Source organism: Anticarsia gemmatalis, chromosome 26 (assembly GCF_050436995.1).
Source record: "Anticarsia gemmatalis isolate Benzon Research Colony breed Stoneville strain chromosome 26, ilAntGemm2 primary, whole genome shotgun sequence".
Lineage (NCBI taxonomy): Eukaryota > Metazoa > Arthropoda > Insecta > Lepidoptera > Erebidae > Anticarsia > Anticarsia gemmatalis.
The window spans coordinates 5,030,828-5,043,338 of record NC_134770.1 but is presented as its reverse complement, the minus strand read 5'-3'; the positions used below and the strand labels follow the sequence as shown (position 1 = coordinate 5,043,338).

The following is a 12,511-nucleotide window of genomic DNA, read 5'->3' as shown; positions in this document are numbered from 1 at the left end:
ATCAAAGTCAGGTAGCTAAAGGATTGAAGTCGTCGCCATGGCTGAAATCGATCAAAGAACATCATCATAATGTATAATGATTGTTGCTACGATTTTATTTTGATCTTTGCCTTCTAAAGTTCTCCTTAATGTTTTAAATTTAACCCATTAATGTCCCATTGCTGGGCAAGGGTCTCCTCTCGTAATGAGGGAGAGGTTAAGCCTTGAGTCTACCACGCTGGCTAAGTGCGGGTTATGGACTTTGCATGCCCTCAATAAATGTATTAAACAAATTTTAGGCATGCAAGGTTTCCTCACGATGTCTTCCTTCACCGTTAGAGCATGTGATAATTATTTCTAATACACACATAACTTCGAAAAGTCATTGGTGTGTTGCCTCGGGTTCGAACTTGCGACCACGTATGTGGGAGGTATCAACTTATACCACTACTATACTTACATACATAAATAATGTCACCCTTTTTCCCCCATAGGGGTAGGCAGAGACCAAAGAACACCACTTGCTACGATCCTTACAAAATTCCCTTTCATACATTCATAACAGAATCAACATACATGTCTATATTATTGTGTGTGTGTGTGTGTGTTCATAACTTACTTAAAAGCGACCTTTCCTTTTGTCTGTTCAGCACTTCACGAAACCACAAACGCATTACTAACACATCACTCCGTGTCAGGTGTGCTCAACCTTAGGCGTTGTGAGTTTTATGCAAAAAAATAATATGAGTGTCAATGCAAATGAAATAAATAAATAAATAAATAAATATTATTGGACAATTCACACACGGTCATTTGATTCCAAACTAAGCAGAGCTTGTACTATGGTAACCAAATAACTGATAAACATACTTATATACTTTTAAATACATACTTATATAGATACATTAACATCCAGGCTCAGAACAAATACTCGTGCTCATCACACAAAGATTTGTTCCGGGTGGGATTCGAACCCACCAAATATAAATATTTAGTTTTAGTACCTATACGTATTTTGCACCTTAATACCTTTGAAAAGTAGGTACATACAAATGCGTTGTTTGTTTTTACATTTAAATGAAAATAATAATTAATCGCCGAAGTACCTAAATATATATATAATTGTTTGAAATAAAATAAATAAACACGTAAATATTTGCGTAGACCTGTAATCTTCATATCTTATACCTGTTATATTAGCTGTTGGTCTACCATGTAATAAATAAAACAAAAAACTATAATTTTGTAACTGAAAGCGGCTCGCAAAAAATGCTTTACGCATTCTCAAAGAAACAAAGGTTGTCGACCCCTGACTTCATACAAACAGAGGCACATACGTCTATATAAAGTACATAACAGAGTGTACTTACTCCATTATTCTTTTATTGAATAAACCTCGTGTATTTGGACCTCGGGCCTTTCAGTCCGTAGTTCAAGCCTTTGTAAGAATACTCATGTTTACTGTAGCAAATTCATTTACTTGTGAAAAGAAAATGTTGAAATTATAGCTTTTTACCCAAGTGCGCAATGGAGGGTTATGTGTTTTGTAGTTTTTTAACGAAGGCACAGGTACAGAATAAACATTTTTTGTACGTTTTATTTATTATTATTATTTATTCATTAAACAACTTTTTTATCTTAATCTTCTTTTATTATATTGGATCACTAAGAGTAGACATATTATTTAAGGAAATTACGTTTTAGAGGTCTTTGAACGTAAAAACTAGATTGTTAGTAATTAGACACAATAAATTGAGTTAAAAGAAACTTAAATAGCCATCATGTTCTTAGAAAATCTTGGTAAATACATTTTCCCAATAATTATTATCATTAGCAAACCCATTTCTTCAGAAAGTAGTTTAGTTTTTTTTATGTATGTATTAAATCTTTAATAGCAACGTGTGCCTAAGAATTGTGTGTTTTGAAATCTACACATTGATTTTATAATTGTAACCGGAAGTAACATTATTGAGTGATGCTGTTTTACTTCCGTTAACTACATCTTTTTATAAATAAACTTAATTTAATATGAAACAAAACAAGAGACTTTTACATATTTTTTGAGACTTCAGTTATTGTTAAAGTTTACAATATATGGAAAGGGCTTGAAAAGTATTGACAGAATTTCTAAGTGACGCTGTTTTCAACCGCATCTACCTAAACATAACAAAAAACTTCTCCTTTATATTCTCTATAGCATATAATGATAAACACAATATCTTATTCTTATTCGAGACACGAGAATTCCCTAAAAAATACATAGAAATGTTTGCAGAGAGTATACAAAGTACCTCCCCTTAGAATTAGGGTTGTCACAGACGGGCGACTAAATAATAAATTAAGTTTGTTACTTCTTGACAATTTATCTACTTAACGAATTTAAATATTTAGTAGTTGAAGTATTGTTTGAGAATCTTTGTTTTATTGGAATGAAGTAATGTCTGTATTGTCTTCACTTTAGTCTTTGAAGAAGAATCAGTACAGTTGGGAATTAGGCTTTGTTAAAGCTAAGATTAGAATAAAAATTATATAAAGGTTTCCATCCTATTGACTGATAAAGATGAAATATTATTCATTGTATTGTTTTACTAGTACGTTATCTGATAAGAAACGATAACAATTTAATACTTTAATAGCAATAGTAATGTGTTTTTAAACTATTTTCTTCTTCAGAAAAAGCTATTTTCTTAAAGTCTACTGCCGCCCTAACAATTGCTCTTGGGTCGCGGGGACTTTTTACAAACATACAAACAACGGACGCTAAGTACAACAACTATTAGAATTTAATTAATAATTATGGAAATTTCCAATAGAAAATTCTACAGGAGCACCGGAAATTTTAAATTGCCAACAGCAATTCTAATACAAAATGAATACGAATTGCTAAAATAATATTTTAAATAGCACTCATCTGTCAAATTCGCGTCAAATATATTACAAAGCAGAAAAACTACAACATTTTCGTTTCAACTTAAACAAAAAATATGTCGAGTATATAAATAACTGAAACATGTTAGCTAAAATATTTGAACAAGGTTTTTTACTAAAATACCCTTGTTTTGTTCATTTTACAAGCTTTAGGAGAACAATGGATGGATATTTTATTTTATATTCCCGGATTTTCATTAGACAGGGTTATACCTACAAGATAATAGTACTTGAGGTATTTTTTGACAATAATTCATACATAAATACGTCAAAATCACGGTTGATTGGATAACCAGGGGGGAAGGCAGAGTCTAAAGAACGCCGCTTTGCTACGATTGCTACAAATTCCTATTGCTTTATTCATGTCTGCACATCTTGTCAAGCAGGGTTAAAATTTTTATTCTTTTACGCAAAAACTGTGTTACTGATTCAGTTTACATAGGTTATCCATTATAAATACATTTCGTTTTATTCGAAAATTAACCTGTATATCATTTTTATTAAACTACGATTACAATAATAGTATAACTATTTAACTATGAAGTATTTAAAAAAAAATCTATAAACATTGGGCAACACACACACGGTCATCTTGTTACAAACTAATAAATAACTAAACACCAACTCGAGGTTAGACCCAAACAATTATTGTTTTGCTGATAACCCATCTTACTAATCGTAGGGTCCAGAGTTCAATTTCCGGGTCGGACAAAGTGTTATAGTGTTTTTCCGTTAGGAAATGATCAGTAGCCCTCCGGAGTTAGAAGATTAGCCCAAGTTGTTGTGAGAGGAAATATCTCTATCGCATACGAATACACAAGCTTATCAATGCATTGGTCTTACAAAAAATTTGTCATATGTGAAAATTTTTAAGGTTCTGAGAGATTTGAAATTTACGAGGGAAAAGAACTGCAATGGACGCGATATATAATATGTTTAAAGTCATGAGAGGATAGATGATCTAAACAGTACCTCGATTCTCTATCACTATCGACTACCGACAACCGGCTAGGTATCGAATTTTGACATTTAGCATGTACCTACTGCCAAAAAAGTTTCTACGACCCGTTAGAGGCGCTGATCAGATTTTCATACACATTCTCGATGACTGGTCGGTTGTCGGTAGTCGATAGTAATAGAGAATTGAGCTACAAAATATGGGAAAAACGCAGGAAAACAATAAACAGTCAAAAATCTTTTACACATCCTTGACAATTTGCTAAAAATACTTACTACCTATGTAAACAATCTCTAATTAATTCCATAAATAGTCAAACTAAGCTGCAGATATGTCACAGATACGGTAGATAACCACAAATTGGCAGTATCGACAATAAATCAATACTTATCGCGTGCGTGTGTCGATAATCGCCATCATATTCGACAACGGTGGCGTATCAATCAACGTATCGATAAACATGCCTCTGTTTACTAACATACAGAATAGCGAATGTTGTGTTTGTACGCGGCAGAGAGTTTGTGGCAAACTGTTAGCTGTATTGTCTGCACTGGTATTCGCTGGGCCTACTGAGTCTTCAGCCCAACTCTTTCATTATAGCTTAGTTATATACACTACAAGTATTTACTCTGTATTTACACGTAGATACTTAAGGCCTGTGTTGAATGGGATAATTATTATGCAGAAATAAATCAACGCTGTAGACAGTCTTATTTATAAAAGAGTCAAAGTAAACAACAAATTTATGGCGACCATACAAGAAATAAATAACTTCAAAAGGAATTGACATTCAAACGAGTTTCCGTGTCGCTTATTTCCAACTCTGATGTTAGATTTCTAAAGCAAGTTTGTTAGTTTGACATAAGAAAAGTTGTTTGGTTTATGTCTTAAAAATACACTTTAAAATAAATCTATCTGTATATAATGGCTGTCTTCCAGACACCAACGAAAAAATACTTTATCTTTCATAGTCAAATACATACTTACAATATAAATTTATAATAAACAATAAAATGAATCAGGCTTATAACTCACTAGTAGTAGTCGTTTGTGGCTGATAATTAGCTGAGTAAATATTACTTTACTCAGCTAATTATCAGCCACAAACGATTAGCCGTGTCCGAATATGACCTAAAATTTGACGAATGGTTCCATAAATCGAGGCAGACATGCTCATCTTGGCAAGGTCGTAGTTCGCAATCGATGATAGACTTTGTCGTCAAATTGCCTTGCTAATGTTGTGTTCGATAAGTGTTTTTGTCGAAACATCAATAATAGTAATTGGGGTGAAAAGGGCATTTTGGCTGTACTGAGTAGAGAGTAATTTAGGTTGTCATTTTATTTCCTTGTGCAAAATAATTGAGTTTAATTGTTAGGTTATAGGCATGATTATCTAAGAGGATGTCCTTAATTATGCAAGGACATCCTCTTAGATAAGTAAAATTCAAAAGTCCTTTTCTTAATTTTAGTCCTCTTTTTAATACCTTCGGATATCTACATAACCAATTTACTTGCCTGGTTCATCCATTTATTATTACCTGTCATTGTCTTAGTTTACTAGTCTACTACTATTACGAGGCGCCCGTAGCCAGTTGCGCTCACCGGTCGGTAAACAATCTGTGGGTTAAGCAAACCTTGGCGCGGTCATTCCATAGATGGGTGACCGCATAGTGGTATTTGAACAGGGCGTCTCCGTGTTTCGGAGCGCACGTAAAAAGTCGGTCCCGGTTGTTGTCAATTAAGATAACAGTCGTTAAGCCACGTCAAAGGCCTTCGGGCGGCTTGAACAACTTTGACACTAGGTTGACCACTAACCATACGATGAGACTAGTCTGAAACCTCAAATCAACTCGAGCACTGCCATAACTCGACACGGCTGTATCTATCAGCTCTGCAATTCAGTCTGTGCTTCACAAATATGTATGTAGAACATTTGTATGTATGTTTGTAATAACGAATTACCGCTACTGTTTGTAAATCGAGAGCTCTCCCTCGGGGCAATGACAATTGTACTGTGTACCGGCGTGCCGATAGAGGATTTATATTTTGAAATTGTGCAATATTGTTGAGCATTTTTTTGTTTCTATCTGTGGATAAAGCTGCACATGAATCACTATCGTATGCGAAACACGTAGAAATACTCAAAATTCATTGATGGAAATGTTATTTTTGTTCAGAACATGCATTATAGCTATTAAACGTTGTACTTTTAATATCTATGTATAGGTATATGGCATAATATGTATATTATTGTATTTCAATAAATAAAGTAAATTGTCAACAAGCTACAAGGAACTTTAGTTAAGTGTATAACCGCTTAAGAATTTATAGTTACAACGCTTTCCTTAGGATGGAATCCAAGATTTCACAAGCAACAAATACCACAAGAAAAAGCAATTTACAAAATAAAAACTGAGTATTGATTTAAACTTCTCCTGGATTTCCAAATGTTCTAAAACATCACAGCGTTTTCTACTTACAGTTTCCTAGAAACAACATCTATTCAAGAAACATCCATAAACCACGGCGATCCAATTTCCCTTCACATTTTTCCTCGGCACGTTTAACTGACGTGTACTGTGGCTCTCCCGCAATAACTGTCTGCAGTCTAGACCCACTCCTTTTGTTTAAACAGAAAATTACGGAAGCTGCCAGACCGACCAGATCAATACTAACGCATGCAAGAAAACGAGAAAAACGAATTGACTACTCTGACTTTTTTATAGAATTCTAGGCATTGGTGACTTCACTTAATATAATATATTTTGTAGTAATTGTAAAAGTTTGTAGGGATCATTACAAGTGAATTTCTTGGCTTTGTTAGGTATTGACTTAAAATGTATTTAAAGTAACTGTAAGATAAGTGAGATCGCAGTAAGTGACTTTCTCCTCCTCTTATGGTAAAGAACGTCATTTTAAGCACTTATACAAAAATTAGATGGTCTTTTCTTATTTGATACTTTACTAGAAACTGAATTGACTTATATTTGATTACCTCAATGATCTGGGTAGTGTATGCGACTGATGATCACGAGCCTTCGGATTCCATTCGTAGGTCAGGTAAAAAAAAAATTTCGGCAATACAAATGTTACAGCTCATAAAAAACACAAATGGCCATTGGCCAAACTAGCCATTGTAAGGTATATGATACAATAATACAACTATTCATAACTAACATAAATTTATTAGAAACAAACAGATCTTCAACAATTCAATCATCAGGCTCATATTTGACTTCCACAACCAAATCATCGTTACCTTTCTTTGATTTCTTTACAGGCCTATCACTAATACCTTCAGAAGAACCTCCTTCAGTATAATCCCGGTAGCCATCTCCATCAAACTTACCCATTCTTGCTTCTATTACTATTCTATTTATATGCATTTTAGCTATCAGCATTCCATATTCTGTTTTAACATTACGTAGTTCTGAAGCTATATATTGTCCGTATATATCAAATTCATCCGTTTCATCCGAATTATATTTAAAGATGTTTCTTGGTACCTCTCTTTGTAATCTTCTTCGTTTGTTTGTATGTCTGTGTGTTTGTTCTGTGTTTTCAAGTATGTTTTCTATGTCTGTGTTGACTGACGTGTCTACGACTAGACTGTTTTCTATTTCGTAGTCCATCGCTGATTGGGAGTCTTGGTTTATTTCCTGGAACAATGAAATGTAGAGATATATAATAAAACCTATTGATGATTGCTCAGTTCTGGGATTTATGTGGGTTAAAAAAAGGAAAAATATAAATAAACAATCATCATTTCACCATTAAGTCCCAAATAAAAGGGAGCGATCCTATGTGACGTGCACGACGGGCACATTACCGAACTCCGGTCTATTAGTAAGAAATAATCGTGTATTAATTAGGAAATACTGGTAGCACTTTGCTGTACCCGGGAATCAAATACGATACCTCTGCTTGGTACTCGCAAGCACTACTATCTACCGTCTACTTATTAGGGAGGCAGTTATCTTAATAAGTAGTAATTAAAAGTCACACTGCAAAATCTTTTATTGTGCGTGCTCAGAGTCCACCCTTTTTTTATCACCTAGTTATCAGAGAGGGTGATAACATATAAATAAACCTATTTACTTTGTATACATTAAATCAGACCTTTATTCTGTGTATTTTATGTTTCTATCAAATCAACAAATACCCATTATTACATCGATGGATGAGTGAATGAAGAGAAAAATACGTAATTATCCCCTTTGTTTTTCCTTATCACAAATAACTTTTCAACTCTGGCAAACCCGCCGCTTGTACTAAAGATATTTTTTATTAAGGCATGAATATTAACAATCGATAAACCTACTTACTTATGGTAAACAATAGATTCAAATAAATTTTTTTAACTTTATCTCGTACTAAGAATTGCTCTCGTGTCCCAGGGACTTCTATCCGTAATGGACTCGAACCCACGATCTCCCGACGCAATGTTAATGGCGGCGTGGCGGCCTTGACCATGAAGGCAGTCTAAGCTAAACTAAGACTTATTTAAAATTTTATTACAGTTGCATAAGCAGATAGCCCTACACGTATTTAATACATACAACAAAAAAAACAAACAGTCGCGCGAACTTTAACCATTAAACTTATTCCTAATTAATCTATAGTTAAAAAATACTTACATGTCTCAATATCGACTCCACAGTCGCCGTATCCTCTTTAACCAAAAACATAAGAGCCTCATAAGCGAACCAAGTGCTCTGTCTCACAACACCATCAGCATTTACACTATTCTTAAACTTCTTTCTCTCTCTAATAAACTGGGAACGCAAACTATGGATCTTCAATTCAACCTCTCTTCTAGGTAAATTCATTATCAAGGCGATTTCGTTCCAAGTTTCATTTTTGAGTTTTTTGTTTTTATAACTATCGTTTGAGGTGTCCCAGAGGCATTCATTTGATCTGTACAAGTCTATTAAACGAAGAACTACATCGTTTGTCCACATCTTTATATATATAATTCTTCTGTAAGTGTGTATGTCACTGAACTTCTCTTAAACGACTGGACCGATTTTGATGAAATTGTTTTGTGTGTGTTCAAGGGGATCTGAGAATGGTTTAGATTATTAAAAAAAGTTTAAAATTTTCAAATTAAAGACGTGTAGACAGGACAACGTCTGTCGGGTCCGCTAGTTTTTATATACAAATTGAAAATGAAGCCGCTATCTTCAAGTGAAATAACAACCAAATTGTAATGGTACAGTAAAAATATCCGTTTTTGCTTCAGTCCGTTGCTAAAAGTTTATAGATCTATACAAATTCCTTATGAAGTCACAATCTTCAAATAACCACCAAATTGTATAGGTGCAGTAATAATCCGTTTTTGCTTTAGTCCGCTAGTAATACGGCCGTGATTTCTCCTCTTTTGTAGGTCGCTAGCGTAAAGTTAGATATAAACACAATTACAAATGTCACTATCGCACACAACAATGTTTGTTAAATCCGACTAGTAGTTTAAGAGATTAGCACGTTTAAAACCAACTTTTATAACTTTATTTGTATTATATGAGTAAGAATGTTAACTTATTTTTAATGTTAAACAGTTCACAATGGTTTATCTTAAATGTTTTATTCACAACAGCACTCTACGAGTATTCTCGTTCAACTGAGCGTTGCGTGTTGTGCAACGTTGCCAGACATGTGCCGCGAAGTCTGGCGACGTCGCAATGTCGACTGTCATGTCTCCCGACAAACGACAGTGAATTGGATTATTTCGTAGTGCTGTCTCGCTCGCACAGTGGGTATATGTGCGTTTGTGAGTTCTACAGATTATTTAGTCTAACTGTTGGTCAATATTGTGAGAAAAGGTTTTTTTTTATGTGAACGTTATTGTATTATAATGAATATTTTCAGTGGATAAATACTTTTGTTTTTGATGAAATTATTGTCTGTTCTTTTGTTTAACGAAGTAACAACTTAATTTTATAAAATTTATTGTGATCCGGGATGAATAACAGACACAAAGTGCTATAACCCGAAATAAGAAAAACGTATTTAAATTTAACTTTGTTTCAATATTAATTGAAATAAACTATATCCTTACAACTGTAACTTAACCTAGACCTAATTTGAATAAGAATGTTATGTAAAAAAACAAAATAAAATATATTTCGTGGGAATCGAGCCCACGTCCCAGCGTACAGTGTATACAATTTAAAGTAATTATTATCATTTTCATACACCTCTAACATAACGGATGTGATATTATGTACATAATTGTTATAATAAGATTACTCAAATGAAAGTAAATTTTAGTAAATACACTAAATTCCTACCCGTAAACTGGCATCTAGCCTTCACAAACTTCACGGACAAGAGAACTAAGGTTAAAGTGCATATTTTGTCGTGTTGAAAGTTAGTAAATTACTTCTGCAAGGCTTTACCTACGTTTTACTATGCTATCTCCAGATTGTCTTTTACAAATTGTAGGTATTTTTTTAAATATTTTTACGCTACACTAATTAAAGGATCAATGTAAGGTTTAATAAAAGATTCAATGCAAGGTTTAAGTCAAGACTTTTTGAATACTATAAGAAGGAAATCGCGAAAACGTTTATCGTCAGATATTTTGCGAACATTAAATCTATAAATACATCCATACATGTTTACCCTTAATGAGAATCACTGAAATATTTTCCTATGCCTTCAGCAAAATAATTAGCAAAATGTGGTAGTACCTTCAAAGAACTAAAAACGTTTTTCAAACCTTCAAGAATAGTTATTAACAAAACCTAAACAAAAATACTTACAGTATTTTTCCTAAAAATAAACACACGAAACTCAAAGAGCATTATTACCTGGCCAATTACAGAACGCGGTACAAAGAAGGCCATATTTTATAAAAACCTCCTCCGAGGCTGTATTTACATACATTTATCACTACTCTCGAGAGTGCAGACATTCGTTAACCTCAAAGATATTTTTATTTCGGCCGTTTTGTGGACTTATTTTAGACGTATCTTTATGAAGTAGTAGCTTTTGAGAGTGGTTTTGCACGCGGTTTTGTCTGAAAAAGTAGCATTTCTTCTTCTATCTTTAAGCGATAAAAGCGATAAAAGTTTCATCGTAATCAGCTGAACTATCTTGCCCTGAAATAGTAATAGAAACATAAAGGTACTTTAAGTTAAGTATATAGTAGTTCAAACACTCGGTTACATGGATTTCATTAAAATTTGGCTCAAGGAGTCTTATAATCTTTTTAGAGATAGAACCTATCCCCTACCTTTCATCAAACTGGGCTTAACTGTTTAACCCTGAGAGTTAAAGATAGATATATTTTCACGTTTTAAATAATATGGTTTTCTGTAGCAACAAATTTCTTCTGAGTAAATTTTACTCAATCAGACTGCCGGTATGTATTTTTTGTGACGACAATTTTTTTCCAGGATTTGCTTTATACAGACTGTTTTAATTGCAGTCAATTCTTCTTAATTGTGACATGCGCCTGAAATAACATGAACTTAAAATAGTATATGAGGAGTAAGTACTTAGATAAAAACTTGATAAGATCCAGCAATGGCATTCAAACTCCACTTTCTATAGCAATTCCATGAACTGTATACTTCAATAAGTGTGCTAATGCAGTGGTAGATACATTGTATAATGTCCCACTAACATGCAAGTACTGAACGTTGAACATTAAATTGATGGTACTTTCCTCTATATATATAAAGAGATACCTACTGCGATATAATGCTTGGCACATAGGGTGTCTATTACCAAAGAACGAAGATTTTTGGTCACTGCCTACGATCCATAAATCTTGTCATATGATGCCTATTACTATCGGTAGAATTAAATATTAGGTGTATGGTGTATGTACTGTACTGGATTCGAATCCAAGCTCAGATAACGTTGAGATTTTTGATGTACAACAATATGTTTGTGCGTACCGTTCTTTGTATGATTGTTATTTATTTTATTCCAGCTCAGGTGAAAATTTCATATCTACAAGTACCTACATTCTTACTTTAATGCATACGTTTATTAGAGAGTAGAGAATAAAGAACGCCACTTGCAAACTTACTTTACTCCACCTTCGTAAATCTCGCCTTGCAATATCGAACTATTATCAAATTATTTCAAGCTTAATTTTTAGGCTTTTCCGGTTGCTATAATACAGTGGATATTGAGTCAATCTACAAGTACATTCAATGATAGTTTTATTAATATAACTGCCTGCGAATGTACATTAACAAAGCATTAAGCACATTAGTATATTACTACTTTACTTTAAAGCCTATAAAAGCCTGTTACAGTCCCATAAAAGCATGTGGTTAAAATCAATTAGCCCATAACTTAATATGACGCAACTCATCACCGCACCCACGTACATAATGTACTTTCAACATTAAAACAAATTTTATTCGTCGCCCGAAATAACTCGTAAAACAAATACTTAGGTGCGTTTTTTATTAAACCTGGTTTTGTATAGAAGATGAGCGAGGTAGCGAAGCGGTGCGAGAGGGACAATTCCAACCAAAGAGTGTGTTGATCTCTCTAACAATCCTGCCATAATAATATATAGTTACCAGTAGGTAACTAACAATAAAGGACATTGGACATGTTGCAACAATAGTGGGATCAAGCTTGGATCTATCACGCTGGTCCTCTGTTAAGACAAGTCCTTGG

At 33.6% G+C, this 12,511-nt stretch overlaps 2 protein-coding genes across 2 annotated transcripts in view; one reads left to right on the top strand and one right to left on the bottom strand.

Annotated features, from left to right (window-relative positions):
- The window catches only part of LOC142984241 (uncharacterized), a 251,630-nt gene that overhangs the window by 31,340 nt on the left and 207,779 nt on the right, over nucleotides 1–12,511 (top strand). The window lies entirely within an intron of this gene.
- Nucleotides 7,031–9,466, bottom strand: LOC142984233 (uncharacterized). The gene is made up of 2 exons (XM_076131697.1): nucleotides 8,503–9,466; nucleotides 7,031–7,524 (listed from the first exon to the last, which is right to left on the bottom strand). The coding sequence occupies exons 1-2, from the start codon at nucleotides 8,824–8,826 to the stop codon at nucleotides 7,078–7,080; spliced, it is 771 nt and encodes a 256-aa protein (XP_075987812.1). The 5' UTR covers nucleotides 8,827–9,466; the 3' UTR covers nucleotides 7,031–7,077.

Coding starts and splice junctions, on each gene's coding strand:
- LOC142984233 (XM_076131697.1), bottom strand. CDS start 8,826: ATGTGGACAAACGATGTAGTTCTTCGTTTAATAGACTTGTACAGATCA. Junction 7,525..8,502: donor TGGAGTCGATATTGAGACAT/GTAAGTATTTTT, acceptor TCATTGTTCCAG/GAAATAAACCAAGACTCCCA.